Source organism: Pogona vitticeps, chromosome 15 (genome assembly GCF_051106095.1).
Source record: "Pogona vitticeps strain Pit_001003342236 chromosome 15, PviZW2.1, whole genome shotgun sequence".
NCBI lineage: Eukaryota > Metazoa > Chordata > Lepidosauria > Squamata > Agamidae > Pogona > Pogona vitticeps.
Window position 1 is genome coordinate 12,815,933 of NC_135797.1, and position 22,294 is coordinate 12,838,226.

General features: G+C 48.6%; 2 protein-coding genes across 3 annotated transcripts in view; both read left to right on the forward strand.

Moving 5' to 3' along the window:
• The window catches only part of LTBP3 (latent transforming growth factor beta binding protein 3), a 29,570-nt gene extending 25,782 nt beyond the window's left edge, over nucleotides 1–3,788 (forward strand). Inside the window, exons 25-28 of the mRNA XM_072984443.2 lie at nucleotides 1,297–1,458; nucleotides 1,878–1,955; nucleotides 2,826–2,957; nucleotides 3,122–3,788. Of these exons, the coding sequence (XP_072840544.2) occupies nucleotides 1,297–1,458; nucleotides 1,878–1,955; nucleotides 2,826–2,957; nucleotides 3,122–3,273 (524 nt within the window). The 3' untranslated portion in view covers nucleotides 3,274–3,788. The remainder of the gene's footprint in view (nucleotides 1–1,296; nucleotides 1,459–1,877; nucleotides 1,956–2,825; nucleotides 2,958–3,121) is intronic.
• A 2,444-nt stretch (nucleotides 3,789–6,232) lies between these two features.
• On the forward strand, nucleotides 6,233–15,775 carry MEN1 (menin 1). Of its 2 annotated transcripts, none has more exons than XM_072983814.2 (10): nucleotides 6,233–6,526; nucleotides 7,254–7,703; nucleotides 8,225–8,433; nucleotides 9,687–9,815; nucleotides 10,014–10,054; nucleotides 10,818–10,905; nucleotides 12,029–12,165; nucleotides 12,438–12,576; nucleotides 14,048–14,218; nucleotides 14,774–15,775. In XM_072983814.2, exons 2-10 carry the CDS (start codon nucleotides 7,268–7,270, stop codon nucleotides 15,203–15,205), a joined length of 1,782 nt encoding a protein of 593 aa, XP_072839915.2. In that variant the 5' UTR covers nucleotides 6,233–6,526; nucleotides 7,254–7,267; the 3' UTR covers nucleotides 15,206–15,775. The 2 variants fall into 2 exon arrangements, with proteins under 2 accessions (XP_072839915.2, XP_072839916.2); XM_072983815.2 differs by lacking the exon at nucleotides 6,233–6,526 and adding an exon at nucleotides 6,558–6,797.
• Nucleotides 15,776–22,294: the final 6,519 nt, after the last annotated feature.

The following is a 22,294-nucleotide window of genomic DNA, read 5'->3' on the forward strand; positions in this document are numbered from 1 at the left end:
GGAGGAGCCTTCTGCATTCTGTAGGCCAACTGGAAAAGAGGGGCTGCCCCGAATAAACACTTATAAGTATGCCACTGGATCTCAGATCGGCACCAAATCTGGCACCGATGTTGCGGGCCGTCTGTGCTTGCCCCAAGCCAAATTTGGGGGTATTTGGGCACAGGATTGCCAAGTTACTGTTTTTTAAAAAAGTCGAGCTGTTTTTACCCCTGCATAGAAGCCAGCCACTGGCTACCATTCACACTTGTTGAAAAAATGACAATCGCCTTCACATATACAGTGGTGCCTTGCGTAGCGAGGGTTAATCCGTTCCGGATTAACCCTCGCTATGGGAAATATCGCTCAACGGAATGAAAAAACCCATTGAAACACATTAAACCAAGTTCCAATGGGCCCCAAAACTCACAGTTGAGCGAAGCTCCTCCATAGGGGTGGCCATTTTCGCACCCTCGGTAAGCGAGGGCATGGCGCGAAAAGTTCTGGCGGCCATTTTGGAACTGCTGATCAGCTGTTCCGCATGGCTTCGCTATGCGAAAATCGTTAAGCGAACCGCTTAACGATCATCGCACAGCGAAAATACCCCATAGGGGCCATCGCTGAGCGAATGCTACAGCGATGGCCTGGACCCCCTCGCTATGCGAATTCATCGCTCAACGGAGCGATCGCTAAGCGAGGCACCACTGTATTCATTTATACACTGAAGATGAGAACCAGCTTGTTCCATCTCACCTCAGTGGCTACGATTTGATTCCAGTTATAGGGAAGGAGATTTTGACTAAACATTAGGAAGCATTTCCTGGCAGCAGATGCCCAGTGATGTGTAGTGGATAGGGCGACGGACTTGGGAGATAGGAGTTCGAACCCCCACTCAGCCATGGAAATGCACAGGAGGAGTGGGGCTGATAAAAGGTACTGTGGGACCCCCATATCTGTGGGGGATTGGATTCCAAACCCCCATCACAGGTAATGAAAATTGCAAACACAATATACTCCACGGTAAAAGGAGAAAAAAATCTAGAAAAAAAAGGATTTACACCATGTTTTACCTGAACTGGCCACTGGAGGGAGAAAGAGGCCATGCAATGTATTTTTTCCAACAACACGAATACATAGTATGGTTCCCTCTAGTGGCCAGTTCTGGTTATTACCTTGTGAAAAAACATTTCTAGTTTTTTTTTTTTTAATTTTTTTAGCATTTTCAGACTGCAGATAAGTGCCTCGGTGATCAGCCCAAAGCACCCTGGAGCCTCACGTGGCCCTTCTCTGTTCCTTTGTCTCCCTCCCTCCACTTTACAGACAGGGTAACAGACCACCGGGACGTCTGCTGGCAGCTCCGAGGGGACGATGGGATGTGTTCCTCTCCATTCAGCGGCCAGCAGCTGAGCTACGAGGAGTGCTGTTGCCGCTACGGCAAAGGGTGGGGCTACCAGTGCCACGCCTGCCCTCCGCGTGGGTCAGGTAACCGCGAGCGCTGGAGAAAAACGGGGGGGGAGGAAGCTGCCTCAGGGCAAGAGCGCCCCAGAGCATGTGAAGAGCGCCTTTTTCCTTCCCTCCCACCCAGGATCATCAGTTGCACCCGGAGGCAAATCTATTTCTGACCCCTTAGGGTCCTTTCTAGAGGAGAGGAAGCAGCCGGCTAAGGGCCTCTGAGCATGTGCAGAGTGTTTTTGATTTCCGTGCCAGAGAGAGAGCGATGTCTAAGCCATTAGGGATCAGGGAAAATCAAAATGTGGGCCCCTCCTGTCTCTTGAAAGGGCAGCTCTGACCCCCCCATTTGCCCTCCCTTTGCAAAGAGCCAATTTGGGGGTGGGGGTGCAGGGAGGGCACAAGGGAGCACGCAGGGTCGACGCTGATGCCTCGGGCTTCGTGTCTCCCAGGTCTGAACTGCCAGTCGGCTCCAAGCGAGAGCAATTCGTTTTGGGATTTCAGCGCCTTATTCAGCAAAGTTCACAAAGGTGAGAGGTGTCGGTGTGTGCGCGGGGATGATGGGAACGTGGATGGAAAGGGCAGGAAAAAGCACCGTGGGTGGCTACGCATGTGACTGACCTGCGGAACTCACTGCCACAGGATGTAGCCCTCGGCGCTACCTCGGAAGGGCTTAAAATTGATTTCCTTTCAAAATTGGATGGTTGTCACAATACCTATGCAATAGGACCCTGTTATCCACGGGATCAGTAACCACTGGCTTACTTATCCACGGCCTGAACATATATAGAAATATGAAAAGAAAAATCCTAGAAATACAGATTTCTAAAAATGAAGTTAGCAGAACTGGCCCCTAGAGAGCGCCACAGACCATGCTATGCACTGCATTTGCTAGCGAAATATATTTCTGCTATGTCATTACCAGAACTGGCCCCTAGAGAGCAACAGAGGCCATGCTAATTACAGTGTTCTCTAATATCCACGTTTTTCAGCATCCGTGAAGGGACTTGGAACCAATCCCCCACAGATATGGGGGTCCTACCGTTCTTCAGTCACATCATACCAACTGAAAAGTGCAGATTGTTACAGCTGATCATGCAAAGTAAAAAATAAATAGGAAGAAAGCAGGAACGAGAATTTTGGGGCTGAAAAATATCGGAGCCTGTTTAGGGTAGACCCCAGCATTGTTTGCTAAAGGTCGCAAAAGCAAGGGTCTGTATCGTTAATAAATATGGATCCCTGCCTTCTGGTTCATAATCTGAAAAGACATGTCATGGCAGAAAAGGAAAAAAGGACGAGGAGGGAAGAGGAAAGACTTGGGTGACATGACCACGTTTTGCGCTAAATATCGTTTTCCTGAAAGCTGTTCTTCTCCCCTCCCTGTTTTCTCCTCTTGCAAGATGCCGACAGTTCGGAAGAAGATTCTGATGAGTGCCGGTGTCTGAACGGGCATTGTGTGCGCACCCAGCAGGGCTTTGTGTGCGAGTGCCCTCTGGGCTTTCAGCTGGATGCCTCCCACACCCGATGCTTGGGTAAGAGGGAGCTGGGAAAACGGTGGGGACGACTTTTCCCATCACACCCTGAAAATAATATCCGTGATAGTGCCGGAAGATGAGAGTCCGTAGCTGCCCCTCTGGAATTGGGGGATTACGGACGGGGTTTTCATGGAGCGACGTCGGGTTTCCTTATTTTCCAGACATTGACGAGTGTCGCGAGCTGAACCAGCGAGGGCGTCTGTGCAAGAGCGAGCAGTGCGTGAACACCAGCGGCTCCTACCGTTGCACCTGCAAGCCGGGTTACGTCCGCACCCGGCCCCACGGCATCTGCGTGCCGCAGCGCCAGCGGTAGCGCCATCGCCCCCCTACGACGAGCAGGGAGCCGAGAGGGCAGGCGGGCAGGTCGGAACAGAGAGAAGAAGCCCCAGAAAAAAATGGCCTTTTCAACAAATTCTTTACTGGCTACTCTCAGAGATTTGGGAGGAAATCTTCCAAAATCAAGTTCTGAATGAGGGCTTCTGGGGGGGCCGAGGGTCAAGGCACTTCATCTCTCCTTCAGCCCCAATGAGCCTCGTATTCAGTGGGGCTGAATATGGGGCTAGGGGGACCCCAAATACGGGGTCTTGTAAGACAGTTCATATCCACCTAAGGACTTCTATTTTACTTTTTCATTTTATTTACTTTTTTTTTTGTACCGGCTACGATGAAGGGGCATTGACGTTTTTTGTTATAAACTCCTTACCTGTCTCTGTTTTCTGGTACCCTAACTTTTTTTTCCCCTTTCTTTTTTTTTTTTTAAGGAAAAAAAATTAAACGTTTTGTTTGCACTTGTTTCTGTACGATTCAGAAATAAAACTCCTTCTCTCCCCCGTTTGTTTTTTGTACGTAATAAATAGACAAGGGGCGGGGAAAAACGATGACTCCAGAGTGAATCCGCTGATTTTTGAAAAGAGAGGGATAGAAATAGATGGATCGTAGAGAATAGTTCCGTTGTCTGATTTTGTTAGGAAAGAGGGAAGGGGGGAGGCTTGGCTTCCGACTGTGATCGTCCCGGGATCCCCCCCTGGAAGAGGAGAAGGGGAAACTTATTTCCGAATATTCTCTACCTGAAAAAGGCTCGCCAGGAATCAGAATTGACTTGACGGCGCAGGATGATTATTATATGAGCTGATTATGACCTAAGAGGACGCACAGTATATACTTTCTCGAAACCCTTTGAAATGTGTTAGTTGGACGGGAGGGGGGGGCTGTCCAGCTTCCAGAGACCCCCAGAAAGTCCGATAAATGGGTTCCAGAGCAAACCACATTCTCTCTAGAAGCAAAACCGATTAAACAGTGGTGATCACACTTTGGGCATACAGTGGTGCCTCGCTAGACGATGATAATCAGTTCCACTGAAATCGCTGTCTAGCGAAATCATTGTCTAGCGAAAAGCAAATCGTCTAGCGAAAATCGGTTTCCGAAGCAGGGACCAAACATTGTCCAGCGAAATTCCCCCATAGGAATCACTGTTTTGCGAATCGCTATAGCGATCGCAAAAAGTCAATGTCTAGTGAAAAAACTGTCATGCGGGGTAACTGTCTAGCGAGGCGCCGCTGTATCTTGACGAGACAAGAATAACTCTTGTCAGGCTCAAAAGCTTGCCAGAATGGGTACATTTGCAACTGAGCCTTTTTCACATCAGTGTATTAAATTCTCCAGAACATATTCATTGTACGCTTCAGTGTTTACTTTGGTGTGTTTTTTCACCCCGTTTCTCACTTGCTTATCTGCATTGTGATGTACGTTGGCTTTGGTCAGTCATGTTTACAGGAATTTTTATACTGTTGCTGAGTTTTGAATTTCTGGAAAACTTTACTTGTTTGCTATGCAGTAGAGGGGCGGAGATCCGCGGAGGAGAATAGCTTCAAGTTCCCCAGACAGTCCACCCCTTTCTCATTACTGTCGTTTAGTCGTGTCCGATTCTTCGTGACCCCACGGACCAGAGCACGCCAGGCCCTCCTGTCTTCCTTTCTCATTAACGGGCACTTAAAAGTCTGGATAACTCCCTCCCGAGACATTGGTGGGAGAAAGTGAAAACATGTCTTAGCTTGAAATTGCGGACTTGTGTAGGCTGCGTTCCTCGCTGCACACATGCATGCAACCAACCGAACTGATCAACAGTGAAGAACTGCCTCAAACCGATGAAAGAGACACTGAGCAGATTGGAGGGGCTTTCTTTGAAATCAATGACTGGAAGGACGTAATTCGTTAAGTCTCCTTGACTGCAACAAGTACCTAAAAAGCAGAGTCCTTTGAGGGCAGACCATTCCAGGTCGGCCGACCGTTTTCTATTACAAACCTATCAGACTGCAGTTGGAAAAACTTAAGAGGATGGAGCTAGTAATAACATTAAAAATTGCTGTGACACCCGTCTTGATTCCTTTAGATTCCCTTTTCAAGTATTTATTTTTTGCAAGATTTATATGCTGCTTCCCAATTTCCAAATATCCCAAAGTAGAATGCGAGAGTAGCAAACCAGTGAAACTCAGTAAAACCAGTTCACAAGGGACTACAGTAACGGTAAGATATTTTTTTAACTTTACTTTCAGCAAAAGTAACAGTAAAAGACCGAACGAAATCCTGAAAACAATAACTGAGTTTTTAAGGTGGGGAGACAATTAGAATTCTGAATTAGCCAATTAAACAAAAAAGGGGGGGACACAGGCTTTTAGTATAGCTATCAATGTTTGCTTGCTTGCTTGCTTCCCCCCCCCCAAGCCACCAACAAAAGGGATTGGAAATCAGAACGAAAGACTAGGCCTCAGGGTGCAGAAAAATGTAAATAATCTTTATTCTGAATTATTATTATTATTATTTATTATTATTTATTTAATTTATATCCCGCCTATCTAGTCGTGGTGGACTACTCTAGGCGGCCGATGGTCTTATAGACCAAATGGGCGGGGTACAAATCAAATCAAATAAATAAATAAATAAATAAAATGGGAATAAAGATTATTTATCTTTTTCTATATCCTGAAACCTGGTCTCTCGTTCTGGTTTCTGATACGACGAGATTTAACCATTCCTTGTTTTCTCCTCCACAAAAGATTGCCATCCAAATAAACCAGTGCGTGCACAGATTCATTTATTCATTAAAAATAAAAAGTCCTTAGCAAACTTTGGTGGGAAGAGTTAAGGAGATTCTATTTTTTTTCCCCCTAAAGGAACCCGCGAGACACGGTGTCGTGTCACCTCTAAGATTTTTCAGAACTCTATAGACAACAGAGAGCGAGGGGCGGGGCCGGTGCGGGAAGGAGCGGGAGTCCTCTTTTCCCAGCATGCCTTGCTCCCTCCCTAAGACTGCAACTCCCAGGATGCCTTGCGCGCGGGGCATGGCGGCGAGCCTGGGAACGGCGCGTTCGAACTAGGCTTTGCAAGAGGAAAGTGGGGGGGCGTGGAGGTGGGTGCGAATCGTGCGGCTTCACCTCCAGTGCACCCCCCCCTTTTTTTGCACCCCAGCAAGATCTTGCATTTCCTTTGCATTTTTGCAATTTGGAGCCTGGTGGAAAAAAAAGAGGAGAGAAAAATAGAATTAAATAGAATTAATCACAAACAGGAAGGTGGGTGGAATTTTATTTTGGATTTTTTGGGAGGGGGGCGCTTAGGATGCAGAAAGGGTTAAAAAAAAAGCTTGCACATTATTTTCTTCCCTTGATTTTCCTGGGTTTAAACTTTGGAATACACTTGCCTTGAACTAGATAGCAAAAGGCATTCGCTTTAGAGCCCCCAAGAAAGGGGCTTTTGTTTTGCAAATTTGTGTTGCAAATTCTTCTCGAGTTCATCTTGATTTTCCTGGCATGTAATGTTTGGGATCAGCTGGCTTTAAAAAAGGTAGGAAATGGCTTTAGTTTTAAGACCAAGAAAGGGGTTTTTAAAAAATGCTTGGAAATTCTTATTAAGTGACTTTGAATTGACTGGGTGTAAATTTTGGTCTAAACTAGAGATGGGGGTGGTGGTAATTTGTATAGTGAATACTCCCCATCTCTAGTCTAAACTTGTTTAAAAATAAATTTGAACCCTCCCTTTTTTTCCTGCCCATAATTATTTCAGAAAGAAATGGATGATCGTTAACAGCTTGCAACTAGTTCCCACCAAGCTTTGTGGAAGCCTGAGCTTATCTGGGGGGGGGGGGGGGGAATGCCTTGATATGCCACTGTTTTCCTGCCACTGTGTTTACGAAGATTCACGCACAAGCCGGAAAGCGAATATTTGGGATTCGGATAGGAGTTGCTCTGTGGTTTGTGACTGCCAACGCCACCTCCTCCTCTTTCCCTGCTTGCTTTCTAGCGGCCGCCCGGGCCATGGGGCTGAAGAGCGCCCAGAAGGCCCTCTTCCCGCTGCGCTCGGTCTCCGACGTGGTGCGTCTTTTCGAACTCGAGCTGCGCCGGGAGGAACCGGACCTGGTCCTGTTGTCGCTCGTCTTGGGCTTCGTGGAACATTTCCTGGCGGTCAACCGGGTCCTGCCCACCAATGTCCCCGGCATCAGCTTCGAACCGGCGCAAGGGCCCGACAGCCTCACCTACTTCCCGGTGGCCGACCTGAGCATCATCGGGGCCCTCCACGCCCGGTTCACGGCCCAGATCCGTGGGGCCGTCGACCTCTCCCTCTACCCCCGGCCGGACGGCTACTCCTCCAGGGAGCTGGTCAAGAAGGTCTCGGACGTCATCTGGAACAGCCTGAGCCGCTCCTACTTCAAGGATCGGGCCCATATCCAGTCGCTGTTCAGCTTCATCACAGGTGGGGGCTCCCGGCCAGCCCGCGCTCGGCCGCGTCCCACGTCTCGGCCTTTGCTCCCACGTCCCGAGGCTGGGTCTGTGTCTTTGAGACCAAGTCCCTATTACAAATAATTTTTCCCCCCTAGAAAAAAAGGGGAAGGGATGGGTGGATTCTAAATCGTGAAAAAACTGTGGTTCATTGTGGGGGGGAACCTGAGTCAAGTCACCAAGGTGGCTTAAGTCCGACTGGACAGCAAGGGAAGATCCGTGAGTCTCCATCAGTGGAGGGCTCACAGGTCACGTGCCCCCCCCGTGTCACCTTGGTGAGACGTAAACATAATTTTCTGCAAATTTGCAAAAAAAAAATATCCCACATCCTCGTTTAGCTTCTCTGTGTACGAATTTGGCACACGCTGTTTCACAAAAAAATGACGTCTTCTCCTTGGAGCGTGGATGCCCGTTGTGTTAAGTCACTCCCCGTGGCCGCCTCCGTGGCCTGCTTCGCCCCCCTCCTCCACCAATTCTGCTTTTCTCCTTCCTCAGGTACCAAACTGGACAGCTCCGGCGTGGCCTTCGCGGTGGTGGGAGCCTGCCAGGCCCTGGGGCTGCTGGACGTCCACCTGGCCCTCTCGGAGGACCACGCGTGGGTGGTGTTCGGCAAGGACGGCGAGCAGACGGCGGAGGTCACGTGGCACGGGAAAGGGAATGAGGACCGGCGTGGCCAGACGGTCAACTCTGGCGTGGCGGAACGGGTAAAAACGAAAAGGCCCCCCCTTTCTCCTTTTGACCTGGAGAGGTGGACAAGAAAGAGGGATGGCATGAATTTCCCCCTCCAAACTACAGCTCCCATTTTCCTTTAGTACGCATGTGTTTGTTGGTGTGGATGTGTATACAGTGGTGCCTCGCATTACGATGTTAATTCGTTCCAGCGAAATCACTGTAGATGCATTCAATGCATTCCTATGGGCTTAAAACTCACCGTCCAGCGAAGATCCTTCATAGCGTGGCCATTTTCGCTACCCGTGCAGTGAGGAATCCGTCCCAGAAAACAGCGGGCGGCCATTTCGAAACCGCCGATCAGCTGTGCGAAAATCTTCGTTTTGCGATAATCGGTTAGCGAAACAGGGAACCGATCGTCGCAAAGCGAAACAAGCCCATAAGGAACATCGTTTTGCGATCGCTTTTGCGATCGCAAAATCTTCAACGTTGTGCGATTTTGTCGTCAAACGAAGCGCTCGTCTTGCGAGGCACCACTGTATATAGAAAGAGAAATGAGGCAGGAATCAGTGGCTCCCAAGCCTAGGAACTCAGTGGATCGTGGACTACAACTGTCGGAAGGCTTTCCCGGCGCCACCAGAGGCCGAGGCTGCTGGGAGTTGTAGTCCAAGAGCCATTGGTTGAGAGCCACTAATTTAGACCCACATTGGACCTCTCACTTTCTCACCACAGATTGACGTAAAGGCCCCCAGTTGAGTTTTTTTTCCCTCCCAACCTCAGTCGGTTGTCCTTAACAGGGAGAAAATAATGCTGGCCTACCTCACAAAGCCAGCGTGTTCCTCTCATTCATGTCATCGTCTTCTCATCCTCTGGGTGTGGGGGTTAAGGGTTGAGGGGGAGAGCCCTTGCTTAAGGTGGCAATTCAGGTTCCGACGCCTCTGGGCAGAGGCCGGAGAGAATTAAAGCTGGAGAGCGGCTGCCCGTCAGAGCCAGGCAGCACCGAACGAGGTGGAGAAATAACGACGGTATTAAAGGGAGGCTCCAGCTGGGGGTCCACAGATCTCTAGGCGCAGCCGCCAGCCTATTCCGGGTTTAATAGCACCGGGAGAGCGCCCTCCTCTCCTCCTGGGCCGCGGGAGAGCGGCTGCCAGCCCGAGGAGGCTCCGTCGGGCTCCTTGGCCACGGGGTCGGTTCTCCTGCGAGACCTTTCCTGCAGAAGCCCTGCACGTTTTGTCTCCGAAAAGTGGGCCTTAACGCTCATCCTCCGTGCTTCTGGGTCCTTTTGCAGAGCTGGCTGTACCTGAAGGGCTCCTGCCTGAGCTGCACCCGCCAGATGGAGGTGGCCTTCATGGTGTGCGCCATCAACCCGTCCATCGACCTCCACTCTGACAGTTTGGAGCTGCTGCAGTTGCAACAGGTGAATTGGGCAGCCCTTCTCCCTTATGGGGGTGGTCCCCCCTTCCTTTTCTGGGCTGGGCGGGAGGGGTGTCTATTTTTTCCCCGGGGTGCCGTCCCTGGCCTTGCTTCTTGGGGAGCAGGGGCTCAGCCCGGCCCGAAGGCGATAACTCCCTGCTACCGAATGTGTCTTCAGCTTGTGACTCTCTGTTGATTCTAGAAACTGCTGTGGGTTCTCTATGACTTGGGCCATTTGGAGAAGTAAGTAATTTTACTTTTTCTCATATTGTGATGTGTCTGTTCTTTTATCCAGTAGGACCCCCCCCTCCAAAATCCACGGGGAAGGTTTCCAAGCCTTTGCGGATACCGAAATCCGTGGATAATAGTGAACACTCGCCATAGCATGGTCAATGAAAACATTTTCATGATGTATTTACTGGGTCAGAGACTGTGCAATGTATCCTGCAAGAATACTGACCAGTTCTGATAAATACATTGTGAAAATATGTATTTCTGGGTTTTTTCCCTTTAATGTTTTTAGATACCGATCCTGCGGATACAGGGGTCCTACTGGATTTCACATATAAAATCTTGACAGATCCTCAGGGTGTCTTGCAGCAATTCAAAATTGAAAGCAATACAATTGCAATAATTTTAAAAGATCCTTCTCTGAAGCATAACAAACAATATGGATAACCACTAGGCGTCATACCAAGATGTCAAAATCAATTTATCTGTCTGTATGTTGTTTTGAAATGTTTGGTTAGTCTTTCTGCCTAGGGCTTCCCAGAGCCGTTTACAGTAAGTTATTAGGGACGGTCTCCAAACGTTTACAAACAGATTAAAAATGTTTAAAAAAACGAATTGTAGAGTCACAGAGCTGGGAAGAATCAAAAGGATCATCTCGTCCAATCGGAGAACTTTTTCTTTTTCATTTTATTTAAAATATTTCTACACCTGATCCCCGGGGGTCCCTTCCCGCTCTGCAATTCTAAGATTATGATGATTTTGGTTCCCTTTGCAGATACCCGATGGCGTTAGGGAACCTCGCCGATCTGGAAGAACTGGAACCCACCCCTGGCCGACCGGACCCCCTCTACTTGTATCACCAGGTATAGTATTTCAATTTTTTATTGCTGTTTTTCCCAGCCACCAGCGATGCTTAGAATGGGCTGAGCGTTTTCATGGCGCCCTCCAGCATGTGAGATTGGGGGTGATTTGGCCCCGTAGGTCCCCAGCACCCTCACGGACACTCCCTGGGCTGTCGGCCTGGCCCTGAAATACGTGAAACAGCCTTTCCCTAAATGTTGTTATTCCGTGTTGTCACGTCACCTCTGAATGAGTGTTCCCCGAACGGTCCTCTCTTTAAAAGCTCTTGCCAACACAACCCTGTGGCTTCGTTCTGGGAGTCCGTCCGTCTTGCGTTTTCTCTTCCTCTTTTCCTGCTGCTTCTCAGAAGCCACAGAGATCTTTTCTCATACTTCTATCTTCCAGGTGTGGTAGGTGTCCTCACCCCGGGAATAGATTCATAGCCATACATGGGCTGAGCGTCCCGTGGCCAAACGTTTGCTGTTCAAAAAGATTTGAAGTCTCTAGAATTTTCTTTCTTTCCATCTGGCTTTTGCAGAGCGCCGGAGTATGCTTTTAAAAGCGTGCCTTTTTAGACGATTGGAGTCATTTTGATCTACAGTGGTGCCTCGCACAATGAGCGCCCTGTAGAGCGATGAATTCGCTCTATGGGGGCGTTTTTTTGATCTCTAATGCAATCGCAGAGCGACGGCCCCAATGGGCGAAAATCGCAGAGCGAAGGTCGGTAAGCAGTTCGCTTACCGACCTTCGCTTTGCGACCTGCCGATCAGCTGTTCCGCGGCTACAAAATGGCCGCTGGAAGCCCCAAAATGGCCGCGCGCAGCGTTTTTGTGCCCTCGTTAAGCGAGGGGAGGGCGTGAAAATGGCTGCCGGCCATAGGGAAGCATCGCTGAACGGTGAGTATTCGGCCCAATTAGAACACATTAAAACATGTTTAATGCGTTCCAGTGGCTTTTCCTGCCCCGTTCAACGATGCTTTCACACAGCGAAGGTTAATCCAGAACGGATTAACCTCGCTGTGCGAGGCACCACTGTATTAGAAATCCCTCTGGGCGACCCTGCTGGGCAGAAGGACAATATGATTTCGATCGATTCGTGAATTCATTGATGCATTGTATTCCGATAACCCGTTCTCTCTCTCCCTAGGGTATCAATTCAGCCAAAACGTACTACCACAACGAGCATATCTACCCGTACATGTATTTGGCCGGCTACCACTGTCGCAACAAAAACGTCAAAGAAGCCCTGGAGGCTTGGGCCGACTCCGCCACCGTTATCCAGGAGTGAGTTCAAGTCTCGCCTCCCTCCCTAAGTTCTCCAGGAATAGATTCGAGCCTCGCCATCAAGCTTTTTTGCATCACACACAAATTCTGGGCTTCGGTTAAAAGAAGACAGGGGAGCAATCTTTAATAAAAGGATTTTCCTCTGCTAGAGAATGTGGAAGTCTGGCGCTTCCGTTTATATTATTTTCCATAAACTCTTTTTACCCTGCTTTTCTCCTTTAAAAAAAATTGCTCGCTAACTTTTGGCCTCTCTCCCTTCTTCGCTCCCCCAGTTATAACTACTGCCGAGAAGATGAGGAAATCTATAAGGAATTTTTCGACGTCGCCAACGACGTGATTCCCAACTTGCTTAAGGAGGTGGCCAGCCTGGCAGACGCGGCGGAGGAGAAAGGAGTGGGTGAGAGGGGAGAGGTACGAAGAACAGGCCGATGGGTTAGGTTTGATCCGTCAGGACTTTTACAAACTGGCAAGCTGCCTTTAGTAGGTTTGGTTCGTAGGGAACTTTCTGGGTTGGGCCACTTGTCCTGTCCGTCTGTTCCGCACTGACCAATCCTTCCTTTCCTCCTTCTGATTTCAAAGAGAAGCCCGCCTCTCTGCCGGAAGTTCCTTTCCCCCCTCTAGTTGGTTGGGACTGTTGCCAAAAGCAGTCGTGTTTGTTATTTTGCTGTTTAATCTGTTCAATTGTAATGAAACCTTTTATTCTTCCTAAAGTTTCAGAGTGACTTTTTAAGGCTGCAAGTACCAGTTGAGGAGGGGGAAAAAATAAGGGGTGGTCTACTCTGGCGAACTTGAAGCTATTCCGCTCTGTGAATCTCGGCACCTCTGCTAGGCAGCCAAAAGGCATTTAACCAGAAAATTAAAAACTGCAACAGGATGTGAGATAAGAGGATGAAACATTTTGTCTTGCGGGCATTTATAAGCAAGGAGGCACATCAGCTGTCTTGCTGCTTGGGAATTTTGTTTATGTGGCTGAGGCCAGGTTCTGTAACGAATGCCAAGCAAACCTGTAAAAGTGACTAGTCCTCATGTTTAGAAATTGGATTCATAGACACAGAGGAAGCACAGGACGCCGGTTTTTGAGTACAGCGGGGTCTCTACTTAAGAACTTAATCCGTATTGGAAGGTGGTTCTCAAGTTGAAAAGTTCTTACGTTGAATCTGCATTTCCCACAGGAATGCACTGAAAACCATTTAATCCGTATCTGCTCTTTTCCGTCCATAGAAACTACAGTGGAACCTCTACTTAAGAACTTAATCCGTTTTGGAATGGTGTTCTTAAGTTGAAACGTTCTTAAGTTGAAGCAAAATTTCCCATAGGAATGGACTGAAAACCAATTAATCCGTTCTGGCTGTTTTTTTGTTATGTAGAGGTGTGTTCGTACATTGAAGCATTAGTTCCCATAGGAACTAATGCAAAGCTGGTTAATACGTACTCTACCACTAGGGGGAGAATTTTTTTTAACCTAAGATGACTTAAGGTTAAAAAAAGAGCAGGAAAGGGTTTTTTTCCTGTTCTTATCTTGGATTTCTGTTCTCAAGTAGAAGCAAAATTTAGCAAATGGAGCTTTTCTTAAGTTGGATTGTTCTTAAGTAGGGACGTTCTTAAGTAGAGACCCCACTGTAGTCTAGTCAAAATGGATTTGTTTGGAATGTAGTGAAGAACTTTCCAGATACCCTAACCCTGTATTCACGGACGGATGGCACTCTTCCAGCTCTCCTGCTCGCCTACATGAAATGTCTGGTCGCCTCTGACTACCAAGATAGTCGTTTCATCTATGGGTGTGTGGGTTGTGGGCACCTGGAAGGCGTGCCTGGTTTGGCAGAGCAGCTTGGCACACAAACACACACACACACACACCTTTCTGGCTTTGTCTCCCTTCTAGGCTTCGCCCTCTCCAGCGGGTGGATCTGCCTTGCAGGACCCCGAGTGCTTCGCCCACCTTCTCCGTTTTTACGATGGGATCTGCAAGTGGGAAGAGGGCAGCCCCACGCCGGTCCTCCACGTGGGCTGGGCCACGTTCCTCGTCCAGTCCCTGAGCCGTTTTGATGGCGCGGTGAGGCTTCACCCCCCTTGCCTTGGAAGATGGGGGGGTGTTTCAGGGGTGCAGTGTCCAGACTATGCATGTAACTTTGGAAATCATCACAAGACGCCACTCCTGTAGGATGTCTGTATCCGTGGGAGCAGTATCCACAGTTTAGTTTACATGTGATCTGAAAATATTAAAAATATTAGAAGAAAAAAACTAGAAAGATGTCTTTTTAACCATGTATTTACCACAACTGGCCACAAGAGGGGGCCAGAGCCCATGCTATGTATTCATGTTGGTGAAGAATACATAGCGTGGTCTCTGGCTCCTTCTAGTGGTCAGTTCTGGTAAAACATGGTGAAAAGTACTTTTTTTCTCAATTTCTTAAATAGTTTCAGATTGCAAATAAGTAAAACTGGATACTGAAGCCCTGGTCTGACTGCAGTTGTGCTTTCTAATTTTTTAATTTAAAGAAAATATTTTTAGTTACGGGATTGTCTCCCCCCCCCCCCCCTCGGACAAGCTTGTGCGTTGAAGGCTCGGCGTCAGAAGGCCTAATGCCGCTTTCCTTTCCCCCCTCAGGTGCGGCAAAAGGTGACCCTGGTGAGCCGGGAAGTGGATGCGAATGACGACGACGACCAAGGTAGCGAAGACCCCCGGGAGGGCCGGCGGAGGGGGCCCCGCCGGGAATCCAAGCCGGAAGAACCGCCTTTACCTAAGAAGGCGACCGAGCGCCGGCGCCCGAGTTCCAGCCAGCGGATGGACCGGCCCCCGCCGGAGAAGGACGAGGGCCCCGCCAGCGGTCCCAGCCCTCCTCCAGAAGGGCCGGTGCTGACCTTCCAGAGCGAGAAGATGAAGGGCATGAAAGAATTGCTGGTCGCTGCCAAGATCAACTCCAGCGCCATCAAGCTGCAACTCACGGCGCAGTCCCAGGTGCAGCTGAAGAAGCAGAAGACCTCCGCCCCTCGGGATTACACTCTGTCCTTTCTCAAGAGGCCGCGCAAGTCTCTCTGAGTTCCACAGGCACCGGGACGGCTCGGTGCCTGCCTGAGGACCTCACCACCACCACCCCTGGGCTCTCTGTAGTGTGGGCAGCCATTTCTCTCCTTGAACAAGTCGGCTTGCAACGAGGCTTCCGGGCTGTCTTGGTCGACCAAACGAGGTTGTGGCGAATTTTTGGCCTCCCTCTCTCTCTCTCTCTCCCCCCCCACTTGCGAGCGAGAGTCGGATCCTGGGAACAACAAACCAACCCAGAGATTTGGAGTCCTCATTCAGGCAAGACCCCGGAGGAGCTGGCTGTTCCGCTCGCATTCCTCGCTGGTGGCCTTGGCCGCTTCGGGCGCCCATGGGCTTCTCCGCCCCGAGTTCGAGGGTCGCCAGGGTGCCTCGGAAGCCGGAGCCAGGGAGGAGCGCCGTGCGTAGTGGTAGAAGTGATTTGGGTGGGTCTCGTTCTCCCCACCACCTCTGTTTATACACCCCCTTTCAATGTCCGGGGTTAGCTCTTGTACGGATGGCCGTACAGGGATTCCCGAAGGGTTTCTTGAGTTAATAAAGTTTGTGGGGTTCCCTTCCCCCCCATATAAAGAGTTTCTTTGGATTTTTAGTTTTCCAGTGGATTTCCTGTTATCTCGCGGCGTTCCCACCCACTCGCTCAAGAGAGATTGGCGTCATGCAAAGGGGCAATTGAGGAAACCAGGTGTGGGGCGGGCAGAACGTAGAGTCACAAGTGAATGGAGTTGGCAGGGCCCTCTTGAGGCCATCTAGTCCAACCCCCCTGCTCAAGGCAGGAACCCCAGTCCAAGCAGATCGGGCAGAGGGTGGTCCCGTTTTTCCTTGAGTGCCTCCAGCGTTGGGAGCGCTCACCGCCTCCCGAGATCATCGGTTCTGTTGTCGTACTGCTCTAACACTTAAGGAGTTTTTCCTGATACTCAGCTGAAATCTGGCTTTCTGTAGATTTGAGCCCATTGTGATGTGTCCTGCCCTCTGGGACGATCAAGAGGAAATCCTGCCCCTCCTCTGGATGACAGCCTTTTAAATCTTTGGAAAGTGCTCTCCGATCTCCCCTCCATCTTTTCTCCAAGCTAAACCGGCCCAGTTCTTTCCATCTTTCCTCCTGGGGCTTGGATTCCAGTCCCCTGATCATCCTTTTCACTCTCCTCTGAACTTGCTCCAGTTTTCTCGGCATTCTCCTTCAAGTGTGATGTCCAGAACTGGACACAAGACTCAAGAAGAGGCCTAACCAGTCCCGATTAGAGGGCACCTAGTACCTCGCAGGATTTGGAGACTGTACTTCTGCTAATGCATCCTAAAATCACGTTGGCCATTTTTGCAGCCACATCGCCCTGTTGGCTCACATTCCGCTTTGGATCTACAATTCCAAGATCCTTCTCACGTGTCGCATTTCTGAGCCTAGTCTTCCCCATCTTGTAACTGTGTATTTATTTTTTTTCCTCTCTAGATGTAGAACTGGAAATTGCTGGGTTCTTTCGGAAGAGGTGACCATAGATGGGTTACTAATTCTGTATGTGTTTGTGTGGAGAGGGGGTTGGCTCCCTCTTACGAGGTATGGCCCTTCCGTTTCTGGAGAGGTGTCCCCGGGAATTTGTCCCCAGACCCAGATTTACAAGGTTCTTTAGATGACCCCAACCGTTCAGCCTCACAAGCGTCAGGAAAAGGAAACTGAGGCACGTGGAACCACATGAGACAGGTGCAGTGCTGTGACGAAGCTTTAATGAGAAAAGAGGAGGCAGAGAACGTTTCTAGCCAGGAGATGAAACAGAACTACAGGCTGTTCCAAGACAATGAACACAATTATGAGCACAGAGAGGACCCGTAGGTGGTACTGGATAAGTCGATGGGTCAGCAAACTTCTTTGTGCTGTTCAGGGAGTATAAAGTCGTCTTGAGTTTATGAACAGACATTTAGTTGACAGAAGTGAGGGAGGACCCAGAGAGAAGACAGATTTGTGCACAATAAAGATATAAGGCATTGCCAACATTAAACCCAGCTCCTGGCTAATTGTAGGGTCAAATTATACATTAAAAGAGGATACTATCAGGAGATTAAGGTACAGTGGTGCCTCGCTTAACGAGCGCCCCGGTTAACGACGAAATCGCATAGCGATTAGGTTTTTGCAATCGCAAAAGCGATCGCATTGCGATATTTTAAATGGGAAAAATCGCTTTGCGATGATCGGTAAGCTGTTTAGCTTACCGATTTTCGCATAGCGATGTTTTCCCAACAGCTGATTGGCAGTTCCAAAATGGCCACCGGGTAAAAAACATGGCCGCCCGCTGTGTTTTGGGACGGATTCCTCGCATACCAGGCAGTGAAAATGGCCGCCGTATGGAGGATTTTTGCTTAAAGGTGAGTTTTTTGCCCATAGGAACGCATTGAAGGGGTTTCAATGAATTCCTATGGGCTTTTAAAAATCGTTTAGCAATGTTTTCGGTTAGCGGCGATTTTTGCTGCACCGATTAACATCGCTAAGCGAGGCACCACTGTACATGACTTAAGTAGAGTAGGATCCCGTATCATTGGGATCTGTTCAAAGCTTCCACGCGGATGCTGAAAAATGTGGATGACAGCAAACAACATACATAACATGGTCTCTGTCTCCCACTAATGGCCAGTTCTGGTAATCACATCATAGAAATATATCTTGGTGAACACCATACCTCGTGTGATCTGGTAACTTCATCTTTCGAAATCTCTATTTCTTGGATATTCCTTTACATATTTTTTAAATATTTTTCGACCATGGATAAGAGAATCAGCAGATAGGGACCCCGCAGATCGTAGAGTCCTGCTGCATTCTGTTTAATTAGCTCCCCCTTTCCGAACGCAATGTTTGTGTTACATCGAAGAAAACAATTTGACCCTTAAGACCTTGGACTTTCGAATGTCCCCGCAAAGCTGAAGCCAAGCACTTAGTCGTTAAGTAAGATTGTCGTCGGCCCTCTTTCATTGCATCCATCGCATTTCGTTCAAACCGGGAAATCCATAGCTCTTCCGAAAGATCTCCCCGGGCGCGGGGTCTCCTCCGAAAGGTGCAGCAGTTAAGGCCGGCAGACGAAAGGACCTCGGGCTGTGTAGCAGAGCAGGCAGAGACCTCATCGTAGCTCCTACTGGCGGGCTCTGATCCAAGGGATAAACGCTGGCCAGAGGCAGGGAGCCGGCATCCCTCAGGGACATCGTTTGGAGGTGGTTGGGTAGCACAGCAAAGCACCCGAAGGGGTTGCACCCGTAGGAGGGGAAGCTGGATCTAAAATTCATGTCGCCGTAATTCATGGTGGCCTGGTATCTGAAACGAGAAATAAATTTGACCCCCACCAAATTTTGACAGTCAGAAGAAAATAGAGTACATGGGCATCCGGAGGGAGAAAATGTTATTTATTGGTGTCTTTATTTCATTTTATTTTTTTATGCCACCCGTCCGACTGAGGGTAACTCTGGCTTTTTCGCAACGATCACCAAAAAAAACCCACCAAAATTTTAAAAAGTAATAAAAATGCAATAGAGTTTATCAGCTTAATAATAATCAAAATGCAATTGAATTTAAGTCAGTCGACAAACCTTTACAATCAGATGAAAAATAGTTGAAAAACATTAAAGGGAGATGCTCTCGGCAGCTGTTGGGTGAGCAGATTTTGACAAGTCCTGCTGGAAAGAGGGATGTTTTGAGAAGCTTCTCGTAAGGCACCTGGGAATTCGCCCGGCGAATTGCGGTGGAGGGAAGCGATTCGTTCCCAAGGTCTCCGAAAGTTCAGAAATAAATAGAAGGCGAAAACCTCCAAAGGGTTTATTCGTTTTGAAAATGCGAGTGCTTTTTAGAAAGACCCACGTGCCTGATTGAACTGGAAAGGGTTATGTTAAAAGTGTGTGTGTGGGGGGGGGGGAAATGCCCTTAAAGCGACCCATTTATCTGCTTGGAAATCACCCCCCAAATCAGCTGGATTGGGGTCAGGCTGAAGCACCTCGCCCTGCATGGTGTGTGATTGCTGTTAAACAAAATAAATCGCACTGGAAATGTGATCTATTTCGCCATGCGAATCACACCCTCGGGGACTGCTGAAATATCTCATTGTCGCTGGAAGAGAATTGGATATTAGCTTTTTGTTTCGTCACCGGCCGAGATCGCAGGCCCAACCGTTTAAAACCACCTTAATGTCGGAGTGTTGTCGCTCTAGAACTGGTAATAGCTCAGTGGGTTGCCTGCGTGACCAAGGAGCCAGAAGTCATGAGTTCAAATCCCCACCGTGCCTTCCTGGACAGGAACGGCCGAGCTCACTTCAAAACACATCTGGATGATGGCAAGCTGCCTATACAGTGGTGCCTTGCTAGACAACGATAATCCATTCCACTGAAATCGCTGTCTAGCGAAATCATTGCCTAGCGAAAAGCAAATCGTTGTCTAGCGAAAATCATTTTGCGAAGCAGGGACCAAACATTGTCCAGCGAAATTCCCCCATAGAAATAACTGTTTTGCGAATCGTTTAGCAATCGCAGAAAGTCAATGTCTAGCGAAAAAACTGCCTTGCGGGGTAACTGTCTAGCGAGGCACCACTGTATTTACAGCTAGAAAGCTCTGGCTGGAAAGCTCTGGGACTTAAGTCTCTGCCTGCAGAGCCAGAAGTTGGGAGTTCGAATGTGCCTTGACGAGGGCTGGACTGGATGGTCCATAAGGTCTCCTCCAGCTGTGCAATTGAAAGATTAGGATGGTGATGATGACTTACCAGGAGTTGAAGAATCGGAGTGGAAGAAGTCACAGGATGCTGGCGGATGCTGTTGGAAGAAATGGAGATGGTCTGTGGTTTTTATATGCTTTTTTGGAGCATGTGATGAGAAGAGTTTAGCTCCGGGCAGTACCAGATTTGCTACACAAATCACACCCAAATTGGCCCCTCTAAATCTCTGCCTGTCCCATTTTCACCTCAGGGCTTCCAGCTTAATAGGTTTCAAGACGGTCCTTTTCAATTAAACCCTATTATCGTCATCAGAGAGGACTTTGGCTTCGCTGTGGATGTTCTTTTGTGATCGTCTTAATGGACGTCCCGTCCGCATGGCGTTCTGGCGCCTTCGCAAAGTTACTTGCCGCCCACACGAGGCTCCGGATTTCGCACACAGAAACAACCATTTCGACATGCAGCAGCTGCACCCCACCTGCGGCGCCGATGGTCTTTATTCCTGCATCGAGCAACGGGGAAAACCCATATCAAAACTGGGAAATGCTCAAATACTACTATTGTGGAAAAGGGCCACCTTAGGAACTCAGAAGGTGGTTGGTGTAACAGTGATGCCTGCAGATGTTCACCATGTGGTGGGAACTTTTGTGGGGTTGGTTTTTTTGGGGGGGGGGTGCAATGTTTCAGCTTGCATTATTTTATTATGCTTTCCACTTGCGGGATCGCCTGCATTTTGGAGCAGATGCTGGACGTGTCCAGCAAACGCCCTGGTGGGTGAGCAGAGCCTGGTGTGATCCTGGTGTGATTCTCCACACATTGGTAAGGAGTACAGCCACAGCACGATTTGTAAATTGGGCTTTATATATACGTGTATTTAAAGGTGGAGATAAAGAACCAAGAAAGTTCTGCAGGGTAGACAAAGACTACCTACCTACCTACCTACCTACCTACCTACCTACCTACCTACCTACCTACCTACCTACCTACCTACCTATCTATCTATCTATCTATCTATCTATCTATCTATCTATCTATCTATCTATCTATCTATCTATCTATCTATCTATCTATCTATCTATCTATCTATCTATCTATCTATCTATCTATCTCTATTCTCTCTTGGTTTAGCGCTGTAGCGCTATATCGCTAAACCGGTCATGAAATCAAAGGCTCACCATGTCTTGTCAGTTCAGCACTATGTCACTTTTAAACAAGAAGGGATTTTGATGCTGGGAAAAGAGATGGGTAAAGGGGTGCACAGAGTAGCGGAGAAGGGTTGGAGAGAAAGGGGTCAGAGTGATATTTTTGAAGCACACCTTCCGGAGATCATTAAATGTTTTTGGGTAGAGGGTGCAGTCCTGAGGATGCCACGTCAGAGGAAACTTCTCTGTGGCCCTACAGAGTTTGGTAGTTAATTTCAGGCGCAAGATTTGCTCCTTTAGTTCGTATTAATTGCCCAAATGTCTGCTGTTTGCTCTCTGGGGTGACTGCGTGTCCCCAAGAGGTTATTTCACGTTGATCAGAGTGCGATTTCAGAAGGCAGAATGTCCTATGCCAGGAGCAACATAAGCCTCCCTCAACGAGGCTGGGTGTACGAGGCATTTAGGGTGGTAAACGCCTCCAATGTTTTAGAACATCGTTTCCAGCTTCCTTCAAAAGCCTTTGGGTTAAAAGGATTAATTATAAGGCGTGTTTGCAGCAGCTTGAGACTAGCTTTAGCATCTGTCGTTACAAAGACGTTAATTAATCTTTAGAAATTCAGGTAGGGTGAAAACATAGGGTTGATTTTGCTCCCGAAAGGCGCCAGAAGAGAGAGGAGCCACGGAGCGGCCCATTTAATACTGGATACCCCCGTAGCTCTTTTAGGGGTGGTTGAACTCCGTTTCCCATCAGCCGAAAGCCACCTGGCCAAGGGAGAAAGGATGATAGGAGCTGGAGTCCATCGGCCACCATGAGAGGAGCTGGCAAAACAGGGGGGGCAAAGCACATGGGACGGGCAGCAGACACCCCCCCCAACGTAGCAAAGAAAATGTGCCTATTTCAAAAATTTTGTCCTCCTGCTAAGATGACAAGACTGGGAGAAGCGCCGTAGAGAGTCCATAAGCAAAGCATGGAGTCGAATTTTGTCCTTGTTATGTACTGTCAAGTCGCCTGTCCTCAACGGTCCTGCTCAGCTCTTGTTCAGCTCGACCCTGTGGCTTCCTTTAGGGAGCTGGCCCATCTCACACTTAAGTCTTCCTCTTCTCCTCCTGCCTTCCGCCTTTCCCGGCATGATGGGTATTTACTGCTTAGAGATGTGGCTAATTCTGGTTTGCATTGCCACATCCTTCCTTTTTTAAAAAACAAACAAACGCTGAAATGAATATATGTATTATTTATCATTTAATAGGAAATATAAACAATGCAGACTTGGGAAGTT

What these genes read in the sequence shown, in the direction of transcription:
- MEN1 (XM_072983814.2), top strand. Translation starts at nt 7,268, where the DNA reads ATGGGGCTGAAGAGCGCCCAGAAGGCCCTCTTCCCGCTGCGCTCGGTC. An exon ending in ACTCTGGCGTGGCGGAACGG is followed by an intron (nt 8,434 to 9,686) that starts GTAAAAACGAAA and finishes GTCCTTTTGCAG; the next exon opens with AGCTGGCTGTACCTGAAGGG. An exon ending in AGCTGCTGCAGTTGCAACAG is followed by an intron (nt 9,816 to 10,013) that starts GTGAATTGGGCA and finishes TGTTGATTCTAG; the next exon opens with AAACTGCTGTGGGTTCTCTA.